Here is a 20,919-nt window from a genome sequence, read left to right as displayed (position 1 = left end):
CCTATTGCCCAAAGCTAGCTGGGATAGGCTCCAGCATCCCCTGCAACTCTTGTGAGGAGTAAGAGGTTAAGAAAATGGATGGATGGATGGATGGATGGATGGATGGATGGATGGATGTTGCAGTACATGCACATGTGCCCGATTCACAGCATGTAAAATAATGTGCATCTATATGGAGAGAATACATTTGTTTTTTTTAACAACTTTGGAGAATTTCATTGTTACTGTTACAATGACAATAAAGACTTTTTTTTCTTTTTTTTTATCGCTATTGTCCTTAGTTAGAAGACAGTGGAGAAAATGTCAATGCGTCCACACGGACATGCATTTGTATGTATTCCTGTGTTAAAACTCATTTGTAGCCAAAAATAAATGACACAGGGATTTTTCTTACTACTTTCATATCGACCACTTCTACACTTTTTAATTACATTTTTAATTGTACATTGTCTCCAGTGAAGCACATCCTGTTTTCCAATAAAAACACAGTTCAGAGTCAGATCTTCCTTGGAAGGATCGCTGAAATTATCCTCCTGGTTGGAGCACTCCCTTTGCCAACACAATTAAAGTGTAAGACATTGTAAGTGCATTAGCTTAATCTCTCCAATCTTGGCTTGCGACGACGCAGGCGTGCCACTGAGCACACATGCGTGCATGGAGGAGCAGCCATGAGAATGGAGCTGCATATAATTCCCCAGATGGATTTGGTGTAAAATGAAGACCTTCCTGAATAGCTATTAATTTGGAGGACTTGAGGAGGACAATGTTAAAATTCATCGTGTATGTTTGGATTTTGTGGTGGCTTTTTGAAGGTAGGCGGACATATAGATAGTGTACACTACTGTTCAATAGAATGGGTGTCATTTAGAAAGGTCCTCATTTTGTAAAGCTTGTTTGTTTGTTTACCATGTCTAGTCTGTGTTTTAGATTAATGTAATGTTATATTTAATTTAAAAAATGTGCTTTTTTTCATAAAAATGTTTAATTTTAATTTTGACCCTAAACTTTTGAAAGACACTAACCCAGAAAACCAATCAGTATGACTGGTTGTGGGATGGATTATCTTGGCAAAGGAGAAGTGCTCACTATCAGAGATTTAGACTGGTTTGTGAACAATACTTGAGAGAAATGGTGATATTGTACATGTGGAAAAAGATTTTAAATCTGAGTTCATATCATAAAAAAACAAAAACATGTACAAAAACAAAAGTGTTGTGTTTATATTTGCGTTTATATTTTTGTTGAGTATATAAATGAATTAATTTGTACTGTAAATGTAGCATTTCCTTTAAATATGTATCTCCGATAAAAGACAATTTGAAACATATCTCGATACATTTTAAAGTGGAATGTTTTGACGTACTCCCATCTTTTAAATCAAAAGCAATTTTCAGATTCAAATTAGTTATTGTTAGACCCCTACAAAATAAGATTGTATAATTTGAGTCGAGTTGCTTGAAATGTAGCGTGGACTTAACTTAATTTGGTGATTTTTGTCACAGTAACTTGGGACTTATCTGAAAAAGGTTAGGATTTCACTTCAGATAAAGTGGCAATCAAAAAAAAAAAAAAAAAAACAACCCTGAAAATTCTATGCAGCCCCACAAGCCTAAATATAGTATTTTGAGTTAGTGGAATGCGAGTTAAGCAGCAAAATCCAGCAGTTTTTATCACTATCAGAAGGTGGCCATTTTGCCACTTGCTATCGAGTGAAAATTACATCACATTTGCTCAGGTCTCAGGTAACAACTAATCACAGCTCAGCTTCAGAAAACAGGTGAGCTGTGATTGTTCGTTGCCTGAGCCCTGAGCAACTGTGATGTCATCTTCAGTCGACAGTGTCAAAATGGCCGCCCCCTGAGGATAAAAACAGCTGGATTTTGCTCTCTAATTCGTATTCCATGAATGCAATAATAATCAGAATGTTATGTTTAGACTATAGGTCACATATAACATATTACTGTCGAGAAATGTCTATGGTTGACTTCCTCTTTACGACTTGCACAATACACACACAAATTTTTTGAGATACAAGCAGTCGGTGGGCTGATTTTTTTGCTTTAACTTGTGTGCACAAACTTGATATGAGGGCTGTATGGTGGCAGCAAATTCAACTCAACTCATTTCCTAACAAGCAGTATCAATGATGCAATCTTCTCTTTCTAGGTATTCTCTCTGATGGGAACATCACCGGATGTGAACTGCAGCCATGCCGAAATGGTGGCGTGTGTGAGAGTCACCTTGGCGGCTTCAGATGCCTTTGCTCCCAGCAGACCGTACACGGCCGTCTTTACGGGGGGCAGACCTGCACTGTTGCACTTTCGGGCTGCGATGACAACCAATGCGAAAATGGTGGAATCTGCTCACCTGTACTTATACACGGGAAACACTCTTACTCATGCATCTGCCTTGCTGGCTTCTCAGGCTCCAAATGCCAGACCTCCACTGTTTTTTCATTTGAGAGCCAAGGTTACATGTACATAGACACTCATCTTGTTGAGCCAGAAGCCCCTCTGAATGTTACACTCAGCTTCCGGACAGAAAGACTTGTTGGGACTCTCTTGCAACGAAGAGTGGCCGGCCTCCTCCTTAGCATTGAGTTAATGGATGGACATCTGTGCCTCCACAGTCTCAAAAACCAAGGATCCAGCACATTGGTTCAGCAGCTACCAGAATTTATTTCCAACAACAAATGGCACACACTAGAAGCCTCACTCGGTGGAGTGGTCAGCCTGATCCGACTCCTCTGTACTGAGGGAACCTGTGTCAGGGAAAGCAAAACCGAGGTCCAAGTTCTTGAGGCAGCCTCTGCTCTCCCTCAACCTGGGACAGAACGTCAAAGCCTCTTCATAGGAGTAACTCCAGGCAACAAGACAGAACCCCCATATGCTTTTTTGGGTTGTTTCAGAGATGTGCTCGTGGACTCCCATCTGGTGGTGCCTGATGCAACGGGGAAGGGTTCTGATGCTCAGGTTAATGTGACAATGGGATGCAACGATAACGACAAATGTGACAAAGGACCATGCCAGAATCGAGGCCGCTGCGTGAGCCAGGGATGGAGGAGTTACATGTGCGAGTGCCAAAGACCTTATGAGGGCGGCAACTGTGAAGACGGTAAGATGTTACAGAAGTATATGGGCCTCTTCAGATTCTGGTTTTTGCTTTGGAACTTTCTTCTCCTATTTGAGTGAGATGACCTGGTAGGGGGCGGCACGGTAGTTGAGTGGTTAGCACATTCGCCTCCCAGTTCTGAGGACTCCGGTTCGAGTCCAGGGTCCGGCCTTCCTGGGTGGAGTTTGCATCTTCTCCCCATGCCTGTGTGGGTCTTCTCCGGGTACTCCGGTCTCCTCCCACATTCCAAAGACATGCATGGCAGGTTAATTGGGCACTCCGAATTGTCCCTAGGTGTGCTTGTGAGTGTGGATGGTTGTTCGTCTCTGTGTGCCCTGCGATTGGCTGGCGACCAGTCCAGGGTGTCCCCCACCTACTGCCTAGAGCCGGCTGAGATAGGCGCCAGCACCCCCCGCGACCCTTGTGAAGGAATAAGCGCTCAAGAAAATGGATGGATGGATGGATGGATGGATGGATGACCTGGTAGGACTTGGAAGAAAGGTTGTTAAATTCTAACGACCTCTTCGGAATCAGGTTTTTGCTTTGGGTTACGTTTTTCTATTTTTCCTATCTTATTCAAATGAGAATACTTGAAGGAACAGTTATTCTAAAGATGCTTTGGAAAGTTGGCTCAATTAAACCTTTAAACCTCCTTTAGTATAGGTTACTCTTGACCAACATTTACAAGACGTTACCCATAATTCTTTGCAGCAACAGGCCACCAACAAAGTTCACTGACTCGCCCGTTCACACACCAATGGTCAGCTGCAGCTATGCCAACTGGGAGAAAATTGGGGTTGAGTGTCTTGCTCAAGGGCACTTCAACATGGTCACCAGGGGTGAGGATCAAACCCACAACCTCATGGATGGGTGAAGACCATTCTACCACTGAACCATGTCATCCCAGTACTGGCCTTTCCTATGTTCTAAAGGAACCACGTACCATTTAATCTCGCCATGACCCATTAATGTTTAAAGGTTAAGGTATGGTATGGCTTTTTAAGCATGACAGGTGCTATATAAATAAAGGAGTGATTGATTGAAATATGACTAAGAAAAGGCAAGCAGGTCACTAACCTTACTATCCTGTGGTGTGGCTTTCTGCCATACCACAAGATAGTAAGGTTAGTCAGCAGACTTTAAAGGAGCTTACAGGTAGAAATAGCATACAGTTCAGACACATGCAAGGAGGAGGCATTCGGGGAACACCTGGGCAAAGGATTTACAAAAACGTGGGTTTGAGAAGCTGATCTAGATAAATTAAAGCGTCTTACCGAATCACGCTAAGGCTAGACTATGCCTGAGATCTTCAGTATCTCACAAAAATAAGTAGCTCTCTCACGTTCTTGTAAATATTTGTATTACATTGTTCCATGGGACAACAATGACTCCATAGCAGTGGTTCTTAACCTTGTTGGAGGTATTGAACTTTCCTATGCGCATTCACCGAACCCTTCTTTGTTGAAAAACAAACAAAATAAATAATAATTTTCTCCCAAATTAAAGTCATAGGTATAGTATTTACTGGTAAACAAAATGTACAGGGAGAGTATCCATTTCATTGAATCTGGCTCTCTTCACAAGTGTTGTGTTGTTGTATACCCTATACCCTATGCAGCTTAATGAAGTGTTGCTTTAGTTTTTTTTTTTTTTTAGATAGCTACCCGGTAACTGTGTTGGACTAGAATTGTTCAACTTCTCATTGCAATGATGCAGTTACGACCCTGAATCCCATCACTAAACTCAACTCTAACCACCACTGTTTTCTTAAGATGGAACCCAGTGGCAGCAGATACAATGAAAACAGCAGAGGCCCCAGAATTGAACCCTGTGAAACACCATACGTCATGTTGCACATATTCGTCCAACTACCGTTTTTTTTTTTTTTTAAATAATAATAATGTTTCAAATTTATATTGCGCTTTTTTGGACTCTCACAGATGCTTCACAGTGGATACATTATTCGTGCGCTCACACATTTTCACTCTGGTGGCGATAAGTTACTTAAGTAGCCACAACTATATAAATAAAGATGACTTGACTTGACTTGACATCTGCCCTTGGGCAAGTTGACGGAAGCATGGCTGCCATATGAACTTCAGTGACCAGTATGAGAGAGAATCTTTGCAACGCTAATGATTCACATGAGGCCTAGGAGGGGATGGTTTAGACATTTTCACATAAGCATGTATTCACTTTTGTTGCCAGCTGTTTAGACATTAATGGCTGTGTGTTGAGTTAATTTCAGGGGAGAGTAAATGTATACTGTTATACAAGCTATACACTGACTATAGTACTTTACATTATAGCAGTGTCATTTCTTTTGTGTGGTCTCATGAAAAGATATAATACAAAAATATGAGGGGTGCACTCACTTTTATGAAATACTCTATTTGTAAATAATGTTTGCTCCATAATACAGAATAACTTTGTTTCCCTTCCCAGAGTACGTCACTGCAAGGTTCGGGAGCAAAGCCTTGGAAAGTTACGCCGTCTTCTCAATAGATGACGACCCTGGTGACACTTTGACTGTTTCCATGTTCATTCGAACCAGGCAGCCCAGAGGCCTCCTGCTGATCCTGGCCAACAGCACTAGTCAGTACCTCCGACTTTGGCTGGATCAGGGCAGGGTCAAAATTCAAGTCAACAACTTTGAAACCTTGCTTGGCCAAAAAGTGATCAGTGATGGCCATTTTCATCTGGTGACTGTGAAGCTAGAAGGTCTAGAGGCAATCCTGATCCAGTCGGCCCAGGTACAAGGTTCTCTCCCAATAAGACACATCTGGGCCCATCACGGGGATCGGGTCTTTGTGGGTGGACTAGCGGACCCGAGGGCCTCAGCCACATTTGGAGGCTACTTTAAAGGATGTGTCCAGGATCTGAGGATGAACAATAAGCGACTTCAGTTCTATCCCATAACAACTGCTGTGGAATCTTACAAACTGGAACAGCTGATAAGTGTTGCGCCAGGATGCAGCAGTGACAACCCCTGTGCGGTAAGTCCTGACAATTTAAGACTGGTGGTACAAAAGCCTCCAGTGAAGAGGTTGTAACTATAGAAACTAAACAGCCTGCAACTGTGCCATGTGCATAGACCTGCACTAATGATTCCGTGGGCAATAGGCAGATTGGATCAACATGCAACCCATAAAGGCTGAAATCTGATTGGACAAAATAAATCATCAGATGCTACTACGAGCGTCATATGCTCCCTCGTGAACATAATGAGGATAATCACAACAGAAAATAAATGTATGGATATACTGTACTTTGTACAAATTATTGCAGGGAGCATGTTTTCTACCAAATTCAGCTAAATTCTTGTTCGAACACACTCCCTGTGATGACAAACATTCAACATTTGCCTCAGTAGATCGATTTGAGCTCTTTTTCCTCTGCTGTAGGTGAACCCCTGTCTCAATGGTGGTGTGTGTTACTCCATGTGGGACGACTTCACCTGTAACTGCCCCCCCAACACGGCAGGGCAGAGCTGCGAGGAGGTGAAATGGTGTGACCTCTCTCCCTGTCCCGCCTCCACTGTATGCCGGCAGAGCTTGCATGGCTTTGAGTGTGAGTGACAGATGTTTCACACTTGTCTTGCCTGAAAATTCATTGGTGTATGAACATAGTGACACTGTTATTAGAAAGAAATGAAGGCCACATAGCATTTCTAAACTTGACTTGTAAACTCTGGAGGGAAGTGTATGTGGTCTCCTCGGTCCAATGGCTGGTGCAAAGGCACCGATTAATTACAGAGCGGCTGATTGCAGGAGGGAATAGAGTTGAGGCAGAGATGCGCTATAGGATTCCTCTAAGACGTGCTAAGCCCTGGTCAGATTAAGTCTACAGCCACATGTCGGTGGTGGTTTGCGATGACGAGTCCTGCAGGAAATGTCACATGTTCACCTGGGGGGGTATAGACCTTAGACAGTATGAACATATACTCAGTGAAAGGATATTTACACTATTCACTTTAACTTTAGGATATTGGGCTTTGGGGTGGAATTTCAGGATGAACCTATATTGCAACAACAACCTTTAAAGGTGAACTTCTAAAACTAAAACTCCAACTCTAAACTTTTGAATGTCGAACTGTTCAATGTTTCAGGATGTTTTGTACAACTGTTGTTGTAACCAGAAATTCTTCAGTGTTTCTCGAAACAGGATTTGTTCTTGATAAAACATGCAGAAAAGCTAATGAAAACACAAAACTCCTAGAGCAGAAGGTTATGATGCTCAACAACCTGAGTAAAGTTGTCATTCTCACTAAATCAAGCTTTTGTTGATGCTGAGTTCCAGTGCAACCCGTTAAGTAGACTTTCCTTGGCTTTGTGCTAACGCCTGCTCCAGGAGTTTGGTGTTTTCGCCCATGGTGGTAGTAGTAGCAGGCCTTTTGCTGCATGCTTTATTGAGAACAAATTCTGTTTCGAGAAACTCGTCATGGCTAGTGTAAACTGCTGGAGTAGTGTGGCGGCTGTAAAACGTATCAAACTGGCGCAAAACTGCAGTCAAGACAGAAAAACTATGTGCCAGATGGCAATTTTGCATCACTGTCCCATTGTCAGTGGATGAGCCATGGGCAACTAAATGGCATGATTTCCAAACTGCAAAGCCTCAGCTGTCAAAATCTGATGGCCTCACATCCGTCCAAATGATACGTGAAATCAAATAGAAAAATGTTATAATTATATACATGTGATAATTATGGCATTGTGAAAATAACAAATCTGATGGGTGGCTGAAGACTGCTACAATGTGTTGAACTACTGACTTCCTCTAAAGAATGGTCAGTATTCAAAAGTTGCCTTAAAGTCACGTTTTCTTCCCTTCGATAGGTCTTTCCAGTGTAACAATTCGTCCAGAAAGTGGAATTATGCATTACCGGAACAATGGGAAGAACAAACGCACCGTCAGTCTCAGCGGCGTCTCTCTCAGCTTCCGCACAAGACAGCCTGCTGCCACCATATTGCATGCGCAAAGGGGCTCCAAATACATCACTGTCTCCCTTCAGGACTCCCGAGTAGTTGTGGTGAACCGGGCTGGAGTGGACCAAGACAGTTCGTCCATACAGAGTGAGGGTCCAGTCAGTGATGGAGAGTGGCATTCTCTGAGCCTCAGCATGGACGATCCAGCCCCTAAATGGATTATAGATGTGGATGGGAGTAGAGCAGAAATGTCCATGTTAGGTGTTGGGGATTTGGATTTTCTTTCGGAGGGAGCAGACATTTTCCTAGGTGGGCTGAGCTTGGACTCCCCAGTGAGTTTCTCTGGATGTTTGGGTCCTGTAGAAGTCGGAGGCCTTTTACTTCCTTACCACTTGGACACAGACTTGAAACTTCTCAGACCTCAGGAAGAGCAGTTTTCGCAGTTGAACGTCAACGCCAGTCCACACCACGGTTGCTGGGGGGCGAGCGTATGTGTTCCCAACCCTTGTCAGAACCAAGGTGCATGTGAGGATCGGTTTGACCTGCATCATTGCAACTGCCCCTCGACGTGGAGCGGTCCATTGTGCAAAGAGCCGAGCGACCCCTGCGTGGCCAAGCCGTGCGTTCGTGGAAACTGTAGCAACATTCCTGGGGGCTACCAGTGTGTGTGTGAGAGAGGGTACACGGGGGCGCAGTGTGAGATGAATGTGGATTTTTGTGAGAATAACAATTGCAACAATGGCGCGACATGCCTCAAGGGATTCCAGAGCTACTCGTGCCTCTGCCCCCAGAACCTGACTGGACAATATTGCAAGTTAGTTTTTATTCATCATTAAGAAAACCAAAAATTGAACATGTATGGAAAGCCATTTGAGCATTTTTTTTTTTTTTTTTTGTAAATATCCAGCTTAACTTTTACATACTGGTCGTGTTAAGTTTGACCCATTTTGATGTTTGAAAGAAATAAAATACCCTAAAAATGATTCTTTCACCCCAAAAATTTGATGACTTTTCCTCCAGTGACCCAAAATATACAAACATTCAAATAGTGGTGCCCCGGGCCACCAGTTTAATTGATCGACCGCCATCGTAAGTCAGAACACTCGTATCTTAAGAGATAGTTTAGATTTTTTGACATGAATCTCTATTTCATCCTCACCTCCAGCGTGTGCGATCAGCACTGACTTACCCCTGACAGCGTTCTGTGATGCAAGTTCTGGTCCGGTGTTGGACGAGAGGAAAATAGTCCAGCAAGCTGGCTGGGGTCACGGAAATAAAGCGTTTTTCTTCTAAAAACTATTTGTGTTCAAAAGACTGATACATTTGCGTCACAAAACTCCCTCCTGAAAAAAAGTCAGACTCTATTACCCCAGGGCACTATTTTTCTGTTCATTCGTACCACTGCGCGTCGCCCTGCAGAGAGCTGATAGTCTCGCCTTCCGCCTTCGAAAACACAAACAACTTGTAGATTAGTGTGCGTCTATCAGCTGCATGCAGGGGCTGGCGCCACGCAGTGATACGAACGAACAGAAAAGTAGTGCCCGGCGGTAATGGCTTCTGACTTTTTTTCAGGAGAGAGTTTGTGATGCAAATGAATCACTCTTTTGAACACAAATTGTGTTTAGAAGAAAAACGCTTTATTTAAGTGGCCCCAGCCAATTTGCTGGACTACTGTCCTCTCGACCAACACCGAACGCTGTCAGGGGGTAATAAGTCAGTGCTGATTGCACACACTGGAGGTGAGGATGAAATAGAGATTCATGTCAATCAAAAAATCCGAATTATCCCTTTAAATCACCGTTCCCGAGTGAAACGAATGTAAATGCAATTAATTTGTTCTAGCAGCTTGCTTTAAGTATTACAACAACCCACTGACCTGAATATATGACTGGATAGCCCATAATGCCTGTGCAAGCCATTGAAGTCACAGGGCGGCCATCTTGCTCCTCCCACCTCACGGGCAGACTACTGTATAAACTATACGGTATACATACAGATGAGAGATATACAGCTCATAGGCAGTTAGTATAAGGCCGGAGGCGGGATGGGGGGTTTGTTGATGGTCACTATTTTTTAACAAGTAAAAAAAATAAATGAAATAAAAATAATAAAGTGGACGCTATGTGCTGCTTTGAAGACCCCCTTTTTCTTTTCTCAGTTCCTAAGACCCCAATATTTACGGAGCCCCTAAGGTGACAAGGTAGAAAAAACAACAACTTTGCCTTCCCTCGCAAAAAACTTTGCATGCGCAATCTCCACTCCGTAAACACTTCCGGGTCATCTTCCATGTGACCAAAAGCGACGAGGATGGAACGTTTGTAAACATGAAACAAACACAATTTAGAACACCATAAATCATGCTGTTTTTACTCAGTACTGTCTAAAATATTCTCTAATTTCGATACTGTGAATGTATAGAATCGTATGCAGAGAAAGGTTTCTTGGGAGGAGCAATATGGCGGCCTCGCGACTTCACAATCCTTGGCCTATATCCAGTCATATATTCAGATCAGTATAACAACCCCATTTAGAGGTTATTTGTTAACCCATGCAACCACTCCAGGGTCCCCCGCCTACTGCCCAGAGCCAGCTGAGATAGGCGCCAGCACCCCCCGCGACCCTTGTGAGGAATGAGCGGTCAAGAAAATGGATGGATGGATGGATAGTTAACCCATCATTGGCACTAGGCATTGTTAGTTAGCATTAAGCTAAGCAGACTTTTGTAAGACAAAATTTGTTTGGTTAAATACACAAAGAGTAATTCTCTAGTGACAATCATTACTGTATATTAATTCTGCTTGTCAGCTTCACTACTAGTTGCGCACAGACTAATGTGCAGTTCTGCCTCACTAATAATCGGTAGATGTCCTAGCATGCCAATGTTGTCTTACAAATGTGCAGAAATGTCGGAGTAGCGGGAAAACGTTAATACTAGTAAGATGACGTTGTCTACTAGTGTGCTGAACTGTGTTACTAATGAGGACAAAAATTGTGCAAGCAAATGAACCTTGGCTGGATTTAAAAAAAAAAAAAAAAAGTTCAAACGGCATTCCATGCCCTGAAACATCTTGTCTTACATCTTGTACTAATGAAAACATGTCTCTTACAGTGAGAAAATTCCCGACATCCCATGGTACATTGAGACAAAACCGTAAGTGCCTCAACATGAATGACTCAAATAGAATTTTTGACATGACAGCAGTTAAACAGGACGGTGGACTGCTGGTTAGCACATGCATTAGCATAGTTTGCAAGCCCTCAGCGTACTATCATGGGTCTTCTCTGGGTATTCCAGCTTCCTCCTGCATTCTAAAAACACGAAACACACCCTAAAGTGTCTTTATGTGACCTGCAGTTGTCTACCGACCAGTTCAGGGTGAACCCTCCAGGTCGCCCAAAGTCAGCTGGGATAGGCTCAAGCACACCCACGATCCTTGTAAGGATAAGTGGTAGGCTATTCACAATTGATGGATGGATTTTCAAAGTGCAGTGCGGCTGCCACGAGTGATACGCAGGCTGCAGTACAGTAAATGAATTAAGTACAGTTAACTTGACAAGTACAATGTTTGTATATTGTATTTATTTTTTCAGAACTGTTTTCAAACATCCATTTAAGTAAAATTATCATTCATCAAGTTATATATATATATATATATATATATATATATATATATATATATATATATATATATATATATATATATATATATATATATATATATATATATATATATATAGTTGAAAGTTGAATTGAGTGGATAAATAGCTAATGAATTATTATCTTATGTGCATATGCATTATTAATTAAATATCAACAAAATTAGCCTATGCTAAACAGTTAGCAATCACGATTAGCATTAGCACACTAAGCTAATATAAAACATTCTAATGTTCGTATTCTTTTGTTGTCGTCTTGGTCTGTCTAGTCTTCCTCAGCTTCCTGAGTCAAAATGTAGCGGTACGAGATGGAACTTCAGCTGCTTTAATGGAGGGAATTGCTCAGTAGTGGACAACAGTTGTTTCTGTCTACCTGGCTTCTCAGGAGAATGGTAGGACATGTATCATTCGCATTTCCTTTTAGTTCCACACCTATGTTGCACTAATTGAACACATGTGGGGGCCAGAAATACAAAACCAAATGCTTGGGGTTGACAAGGCGAGGTAAAGAAGGACTCAGACGCAGGCGTAAGGTAAGCCACCAAGGCAGCAGGTTTATTTCCGGCCAACAGGTGTCTCCTCTCAAACTGAGAGGAGAACGGGGAAGCAAAAAGGTGGAGAACAAAAAGCGCTCCACTAGGGAGGAAAAAACAGGCAAAAGGTACTGGGGACAACGAAAAGCGCTCCGCTAGGAAGGAAAAAGGGCACAAGGCAAAAGGGGTAACAAAAGGCGCTCCACTGGGGAGGAAAAAACGCAAAAACACTTGGCAACATGAACGAGGACATAAGGACTGTGGGACGCTTCCATGCACTGACTGTGACAAATAAAAGCATGACCCGCCACTCTGGTGGCGGCGTGACAGGGGTAAAGTGATGGAAATGAAAGCGAATGGAGACCTTGATAGTCCGAAATGACAAAAGAAAGAGGCAACATTGCAAGACATGGCATGAGGAGTCATACATAGCCTACAGTACAAACAAATCACTTTTTAAAATGATTTTATTTTGACACAAAAAAAAAAGGGAAAAAAATAAAAAAGTATTCATACAGTCAAATTCAACGCGGTTGATTGGATTGCTCCAAATTATGATCAATAAAGGTTTGGAAACAGTGATAGATGATTTATCTCCTTTATTTTGGCTGCAGGTGCGAAAAGGACGTGGACGAGTGTGCCTCTGCCCCATGTATGAATGGAGGCTTTTGCCTCAACTACATCAACAGATTTGAGTGCGTGTGTGATTTGAATTACTCTGGTATCCACTGCCAAATAGACGTCAGTGACTTTTACATATACGTCTTCCTGGGCCTGTGGCAGAACCTGTTCCAGCTGGTGTCCTACCTCATCATACGCCTGGACGACGAGCCTGAAATCGACTGGGGGTTTCAGGTTAATGATTAGCTCACGTTTGTACACAAACACTGTTAAAAAATAATGCAAACATGAACGAGGGCAAAAACAAGAACCTTGGGCTGGGTGATAAGGCCATAAAATTATATCTTTCTTTTTTTTCTTTTTTTTCAAATCAGACTTCTGTCAGCTGCAATGTGTTTTGAAGTCCGGAATGTGGGGGTTTTCTTGACACATAAACCACTTAATCAATACAATCAATTGAGCAGCCAGCCCTACAAGAACTGCAGTCAAGCTTTCTGGCAAAATCTGATTACGCTTTTTCAATGTTTCTGTATTTCTTGTTCAACTTATGCACATAATTATGGTCCAATTGTTGTGTTATTGTATAATATAGATTTGGACAGAAATAGAAAGCTCTGTTGATTGATCTGAATAGACTGATCTCCAAATGACAATTCTATTCTGTGTAATTTCATTTAAATGTGTATCATACTGAAAATATGTATCATACTGAAGAGCACAGTGTCTTGTGCCTTAGCCCCTCATTTTGAATGTGAATTACTGTTTTCTGATCAAGGCATGTTTTAGCTGTTCTGTGAGACAATCAAGTTATGAACTGTAAGAGAGTTTATACCAATAAAATCAAAACATTGCCCCATTGTGTAAACTATATTGAGAACATGCTGGATTGCATTCCTTGGACAGCGTACCTGGCTGAAACAATAAATCAAACTTTGAATTAAAAAATTCCTTGTGAAAGGCTTTAATTTCTGTAGCCTATACAAACAAGAAAATATATTACTTCTGATTCTGCTTCTATTAACAAAATATTCAGCTTCTATTGTGCCATCTACTATTGCGGGCAACAAATAAAACAATAAGTACAGTTTAGATTTTTAAATGATTTACACAGGATCAAAAACACAATACAGGAAACACCCCAAAAATATAGGAACAAATCTTCAACATTACAAGTACGCAGTTGTGAGACTATATTAAGGCTCACTTGGTCAAGTCAAACAGGATGTTTGTCAAATGTCATGTTATTTTAATATTAAAGAAATCAATCCGTGATGAATGATCATCAGATCCAGATTTCACATTTAATAAGCAGTTTTGAGAGCAAACTGAGAAGTGTTCAGCTTTAATTCAGTATATACTAGACATGGGCCAATATTGGATTGTTATGGCATGATAACTGTGAGCAAAAATATCGTTGGACCACAGCATTATAACTATAGCTCTGAAATGACCTTTTTTGAGATATTTGGCTAAATAAAAACTTTTTTTTTTCATTGAACATAATCTATTTTATTTTTAAACAAAACATAGAATAATTGGTACAGAAGAAACATGACCCATGTTAAGTTTAAATAAGAAATAAATAAATAAAATAAATAATAGATAAGTAAATGTTAAACTTGCGTTTTAGTTTTTCTTAGTAAGTCACAGTGTCCCGTCATTGGTGAGCTATTTTTTAGAAGAGAATGTGGGCTACTCATGCTGTCCTTGGGGCTAACTAATACCTGCTGGCACTTTTACACATTATCAACAGAACAATACGACATTCGTGTTTGTAGTGTTTATCGTCTTGCTCACTCCCTCCTCCTCCTTCTCCTTCTTCTCCGTGTGTAATTGCTCAGCCCTCCCTCCATGCTCAAGAGAAGGAAAACAATTGGAGGTAATTAACTAAAAAATAAAATAAAATAAAAAGGCTAATTATTTCAATTCCCGTGCCCTCCTTAGAAGCCCCTCATTTATAAAAAAAAAAAAAGCACTCATTACCTGTGACAACCAGTACCTCGACTTTTGAAAATTATGTGAATTCGTCAAACCAGTAATCGGCCCTTGCCTAATATATACATTTGGAACGTTTTGAGTGTATGGGTGTGCGTGCATGTGCGTACAAGTGCCTTGGCTTAATAATATTTATACCGTAATCACATAAGAAGCATGAAAATTGCAACCTATTACAAGATGCGTTTGAGACTACACTGCTATACAGCTGCAATTGGGATGATGATGAGTTCTAAAGAGAAATGTTCAAACTCACAACAAGTTAAGGGATATTTGGCTCTCAAGTGCAATTTTTGGTTGAACATAAAATCCAATATAAGTTCTGTAAGGTGAACTTAACTTGTGCTTTTTGAACACACATGCCACACTGCTCAATGTTTCAGTACGTTTTGCGTAACTCACTGTTGCAGGTTTTTTAAAATATATTTCTTTCCAAGGACATCCACTTGTCTGTCTGTCTGAGAGACTTCCTAATGATACTCGGTGACACTCTAAGCTCATCAAATCACTTCCCTCTGGTGGAAGCATCCTGTCTGAAGCCTTGCCATTGCGAAGTTTCTCTGTCTATGACTACAGTTCAGTGCCGGTTTGAGTCGTTTAATGACGGTCATGATGCTGCTTAGCGTGTACAAGCTACGTTAGTCATGCCAAGTTTCTCAAAACAGGATCTGTTCTTGACAAATCACAAAGGCAGCGGAAAGCCTGCTTCGACCACCACTGATGACAAGACGAAACTGCTGGAGCAGTCATTCTCTTAAAGCCATGAACATTTCTCAAGAGCGACTACTTTTATACATTTATGTGACTCCTCCGGTTTCTCTGTATCGCTGATAAAACCTGCTGAAGCCACTCTCTGAAAGGCTTGAACAGTTGGACATGAAAAAAAATGTTTAGAGAAGGTCAAATCAAGTTCACCTTGTGTGCATTTATGTTTTTGTGAATCCTGAGTTTCACCTGAAAATCCCCAACTTTTTGTGAGCAGTATATGATTATTGAGCCTATTCATGGAGCTTACATTCACAGAGCTCTTTGTAGATCCGTTTGCGTATCTTTGGTATGTTTCTTTGTGAAAAGCAAATCGGCTGAGCTAAGGCGAGGCATCTGGAATACTGTAAAGAACAAAACAAAAAAATGTTTTTGATTTAATGAATCGGGTTGACATTGGTCAAGCGTACGAGCTGTGGAAAGTACCTCCAAGACAAATACACCGCAGTCATTCTCATTGGTTTGTTGTGGGAGATTCTGGGAAAAGAAAACACAAACTCAGCAGTAGGTTTTTTTTTTTTTTTCTGGCTGGTCCTACCTCATTGAATGACACGGTCCAACCGCTTATGAAAGAAACGTGTTGTTTCTCTCTCGCTTCCGCCATCAAGTACGTCACGATGTTCTGCGGTGAGCAAAAATGCGCACAGTAACACCCACACATGATACCAGTTCAAGCACTGGCAACAAAAAAAATGGAATTTACCTGTGCAACTTTGTGTGGCGCATTCCCTTGAGAGTCAAACAGACAGATCTTTTTTCGCACAACATCTGCGGTTACCAGACACCAGTGAACCTTCAGATGGATGGGCACCAACAAGAGACTCTTGGAGAACAAATCAACCTGCAGATTTGCAGGAAGACATTCAAGAAACACTTGTAGATGCTCCCACTGCCAGTTTTGGAGGTCAACCTCATCTGTTTTTTCATTTTTTAATATTTAACGCTATTTTACAGTAAACCCCACTTTGTTATATGCATCTGGCCATGAACAGTGAAGAAACATGAGTAATTAACTCATTTGCCCCCAAAAACATCTAAAAAATATTCTATTTTAAATATTGCCAGGGTCTCAAAAACATATTTACATGTTTTGTGTGTGTGTGTTTTTTTATGATAGAGCATACAGAAGGCTTTGATGCAGCCTCTGACCTGAAGAGGTTGCTTAAAGCAATGGTAGTTATTACACAATACGACCAGCAGGTGGCAGCAGAGAATAAGAGTTCAACCAGTGCCATGTTGCAACAAGCTCTTTTCCCCAGTGTTTTCACCAGGAATGTGAATAATGATGAAACTTAGCTATATTCTAATGTTAACTGCTGCAAAACAGAAATGGATACAAATACACTTTTTTTCCCTGGCAAGACCAGAGGCAAGACAAGACGCTAATCTTTCTTTTGGTAGGTTCCATGTTTTTTATAGCAATAGAACCCAATATTCTGTGGGCCTTGTAGAATCAGTCAAAATCCAGTAAAAGAGTAATAACGAAGGGGGTTGCTCCAGTCAAAATGGCTGCGAGTGAATGAGTTAATACACTGCTCTTAAAATGATCATTTATAATTGCCTAAATTTATAGTTTGAACTGTAAGTATAGCACAAACTATGATCCCAACACACTGAAATATGATTTTAAACTAATCATATATCATTATGAAATATAAATATTAAATATAAAGTAAATAGCTTACAGACGAATTGATTTAGTAAAAATACATTGGATATAAATAGATGCGTCAAATAGCCACCTCTACTTATATACTTCCACTCATAATCCAGGGTAAACTCATTTCCTCCCAGACATACAAGCATATAAGTCTTTGGTTGGGATGTATTACTTCAACATACTACCATGATGCAAATATTTAATACTTTCCTATTTATACAGGGTGTTGGGACCATCTTTGGGCATTTTAGAAAAAAAAACCTCCACAAATTTGTGGATTTAGCAGTAAATAGCTGGGCATAAGTATCACAAGGGAAAATTGGTTCATTTGTGAATAGTGAACTGCCAATATATGGATGATTACCGTATGTGTTAAGTGTATTGTATGATCGCTTGTAACTGTCAAGTTAATTTGTTGCGGGACGTGTTGTCGCCGCTAGATGATGTCACAGACGTTCTCGAATGTTCTCTCTTCTTCTCCCCCACCCCCCGTTGTTGTACTTGTTTGATGGTGAGCGGACGTGTGTTGCGTGCTGACTGAATAAAGAACGTCCTTGTTGGAGAGACAACGAAGCTGCCACTCGTCTTTATGAATCATTCTTCTGCTGCAGGAGGCAAAAGTGTGTAAGCTTCCATTACTAAGTAACGCTGAATTTTATTAGGTTATGGGCCCAGGTTACAAGAATATTCTGAATGTGAGACGGAGTGAGCGTTCGCAACGGTAGCGAGTTAGCTGCAAAGTATAGCTAGTTTAGCGGTGGGAGCGAGTGAGCACCAGGGGAGCTAAAGCTAAGCTAAGGGGCAGTAAACCAGAGCTACGAACACACGGACAATGACGACCATGAGCAAGACGAAGTGGCCGACATTCGACTGGAGAGCAGAGGAGTATGAACTCTGAGAAGAAAGGATGTTGTGTTGTATGCATGGTTGGTTTGACAGAGACTATTTTGACGGAGCCCACTGAGCCACTGTCGGCGGAGGAGAGGGCGCTGGATGACAAGCTGAATGCGGACGCATATTGTGCATTGGCGCCACTCCTCGACAACACGAGTTTGGGACTCATCTTCAGAGACACTAAAAACAAAGGACGAGAGAGTCTGAAAGTGCTGAGAGAACACTATAATCTGCAAAGGTAGGGCCCGCATTGTTTCCCTGTACATAACGATGACATCGTTGAAGAAAGCAGACACAGAGACTGTAACAGAATATGTCATCAGAGCGGAGCAGATTATAACGGCACTCAGAAGTGCTGGTGAAGCACCTAGTGAGGGGCTGATGATGGCAATGATTATGAGGGGGCTTTCAGAAAAATACAAGCCATTCACACTGATGGTGACACACAGCTCGGCAGACATGTCGCTAGGGGAATTCAAGGCTAAGTTGCCAAACTACGAGGCCGCGGAGGACACAAACTCGGTCACGGAAGAGGCGGGAGAGAGGGTGCTGAAGGCCCGGGCGGCACAAAAGAAGAAGACTGGTACCCCGACGTAGCTGGCATGTTGGCGATGCGGTGAAAAGGGCCACCGTAAAGATGAATGCTCAAAGACTGTTTGGTGTAGTTACTGCAAACACACGGGCACGCAGACAAAGCGTGTAGGAAGAAACGTGGGCAGAACGCTCGCTGCGTGTGTATTCAAGATGGCGGTAAGGATGGCGGCAGCAGTCAGGAAAGGCAACAAGGCGACGTGCGGAGAGCAACCGGAGACGACGACTACTCCTTCAGGAAGGAGACGGAGGATTTCAGCCGGACAGCGCAGCAGACCCAGCAAAAGGGAATGATTGTGGACACCGGTGCATCGTCCCACATCATCAATGACAGAAGGCGGTTCAAGAGCTTCGTCAGCGACTTCACGCCAGAAAAGCACAGCATGGAGTTGGCGGACGGTAAACGCGTTTTTGGACTGGCACATGGCAAAGGAGATGCACAGGTACGTCTAATAGACAATGGAGGGCAGAGGTCTACAGTGACTTTAAAGAATGCTTTATACATTCCTTCCTTTCTACAAGAACTATTCTCGGTAAGATCTGCTACTAGTAATGGAGCCAAAATGTTCTTTCAGGTAGGCAATAATGTTCTTGTAGCACCTGATGGTAGAATTTTTTACATTAATGTGCACAACAGGATGTACTATTTGCAAACAGAATGGGATGAACATGATGTGTGTAATGTCAGCCATGATATTGAGACGTAGCATGAAATAATGGAGCATTGCAATTACGAGGATATACTGAAATTGCAGAATGTAAGAGTAGGCATTAGAGATCGACCGATAATCGGTCGGGCCGATAATCGGGGCCGATATTTGACATATTGGTACATATCGGTATCGGTCTGTTTTATTAATCTGACGGCCGATATGAGCGATCCATTTAAAACTCCGTCTTTTCGCTTCGAATGCAGCCCAGAGCGTCTCTGTCTGTTATGGAGTCCAACTCCAGCAATGTAACGCCCATAGCAGCATTTGATTGGTTAGCCGTGCAAGAGCCAGAACCAATCAGTAGTGTATGCCTGTATCACAGTAGCCGGTCACACACGCACCCACGTACACAACGCGACAGACACATGCTTCGAAGGTAAGTTAAAAGAGAAGAGACTCCGCCGATCGTTTCACCATGATAAGCTAAACACATTGAATTATGTTGTGTATTAAATGCACTATATGAATGGAGCTGCATTGCCTTGCATTGAATCCCCGCTAGCTAACAGTGGTGTGTTCAGCTTAGCATGTAGGCTAACACCCAGTAGCTAATTCGCTACTTGAACTACTCGGGGAGGGAATCACACACATTTTCACTTAATTAAGTAAATAATGTTTGTTAGAAAGGTTCCAAATATTAACAGTTGTCATTATTATATTGTCTAGTTCCATGTTAAGAGTAGAGTAACGTCATTATATTTACCTCTCGTGACGCACACATTGCATTCTGGGTCACGTCCATTACTTGTTGCATAGCGGTTATTATGCAGTGAGATGCCACAATGACACTAAATAGCGTTTAGTTACTTTATATTGTGTTTATTTGTCGCACTGGTTTGCCATTGTGTGCCTTAAGCTTCGACGTCGATTTGATTGACAGCTCGTTGTGCACCTCGTTAAAGTCCGCTCCGTAACAAATTAAGTGTCTCAAACACCGTTTAACTACACGAACGTGTCCTCTTCCGTATGTTTGGCATTAGTAGAGAAGTGCACTAAAGTATAGTGTGCTTATTTGCTCGTTTTGTCTCTCTTTTCACGTCATGTCTGCCGTCATTTGGGACATTATCCTCTCAATGGATGCCACTAATATGTAACATCTACGGCCGTACACGGCTGCAATTAATGTTCAGTGATGTAATTTCGTTACGTGCATCATACTTTGAATAATGAGCTCATGTTTGGTGTGTTGTATAACTTTCTCGTGTGTTAGTAACTATTCATGTGGACAGCTAAGATAGTGCTTGTTAATGTGAATTAGCAATGTTGCAGCCCAGTTATTATTTAGACAAGTAAATCTGTGCCATTAAGTGATACAGTACAATACAGTAGTGAGAGAATAGTGTGCCCATATACACACACGTGTCTATAAGTGTAAAACACATTAAACAGCAGAAACTGGCAGCGGTCCACCGCAACAATGTCTGTTTAACCAAGTTATTCTTACTATTATTATA

General features: G+C 41.7%; 2 protein-coding genes across 5 annotated transcripts in view; one reads left to right on the top strand and one right to left on the bottom strand.

The window, feature by feature from the left end:
• The first annotated feature begins 654 nt into the window (after positions 1–654).
• On the top strand, positions 655–13,784 carry LOC144005587 (protein crumbs homolog 1-like). Of its 3 annotated transcripts, none has more exons than XR_013279620.1 (8): positions 655–812; positions 2,167–3,114; positions 5,557–6,107; positions 6,516–6,681; positions 7,947–8,850; positions 11,146–11,187; positions 11,392–11,472; positions 11,963–12,077. XR_013279620.1 is itself a non-coding variant. In XM_077503901.1 (8 exons), exons 1-8 carry the CDS (start codon positions 764–766, stop codon positions 13,091–13,093), a joined length of 3,036 nt encoding a protein of 1,011 aa, XP_077360027.1. In that variant the 5' UTR covers positions 655–763; the 3' UTR covers positions 13,094–13,784. The 3 variants fall into 3 exon arrangements, 2 of the variants coding, with proteins under 2 accessions (XP_077360027.1, XP_077360037.1); XM_077503901.1 differs by lacking the exon at positions 11,392–11,472 and adding an exon at positions 12,841–13,784 and having other exon boundaries at positions 11,963–12,085; XM_077503911.1 differs by lacking the exon at positions 11,963–12,077 and having other exon boundaries at positions 11,392–11,646.
• LOC144005600 (sentrin-specific protease 5-like) overlaps positions 12,809–20,919 on the bottom strand; it is a 21,099-nt gene continuing 12,988 nt past the window's right edge. Inside the window, exons 8-11 of one of the 2 annotated variants that reach the window (XM_077503926.1) lie at positions 16,311–16,448; positions 16,146–16,229; positions 16,034–16,084; positions 12,809–15,951 (exon numbers count right to left, since the gene is read on the bottom strand). In XM_077503926.1, the coding sequence (XP_077360052.1) occupies positions 15,841–15,951; positions 16,034–16,084; positions 16,146–16,229; positions 16,311–16,448 (384 nt within the window). In that variant the 3' untranslated portion in view covers positions 12,809–15,840. Of the gene's footprint in view, positions 15,952–16,033; positions 16,230–16,310; positions 16,449–20,919 lie in introns of both variants that reach the window. The other variant, XR_013279623.1, reaches the window with a different exon arrangement.

Source organism: Festucalex cinctus, chromosome 1 (genome assembly GCF_051991245.1).
Source record: "Festucalex cinctus isolate MCC-2025b chromosome 1, RoL_Fcin_1.0, whole genome shotgun sequence".
NCBI classification, from domain to species: Eukaryota; Metazoa; Chordata; class Actinopteri; order Syngnathiformes; family Syngnathidae; genus Festucalex; species Festucalex cinctus.
This window is presented reverse-complemented; position numbering and strand designations above follow the sequence as displayed.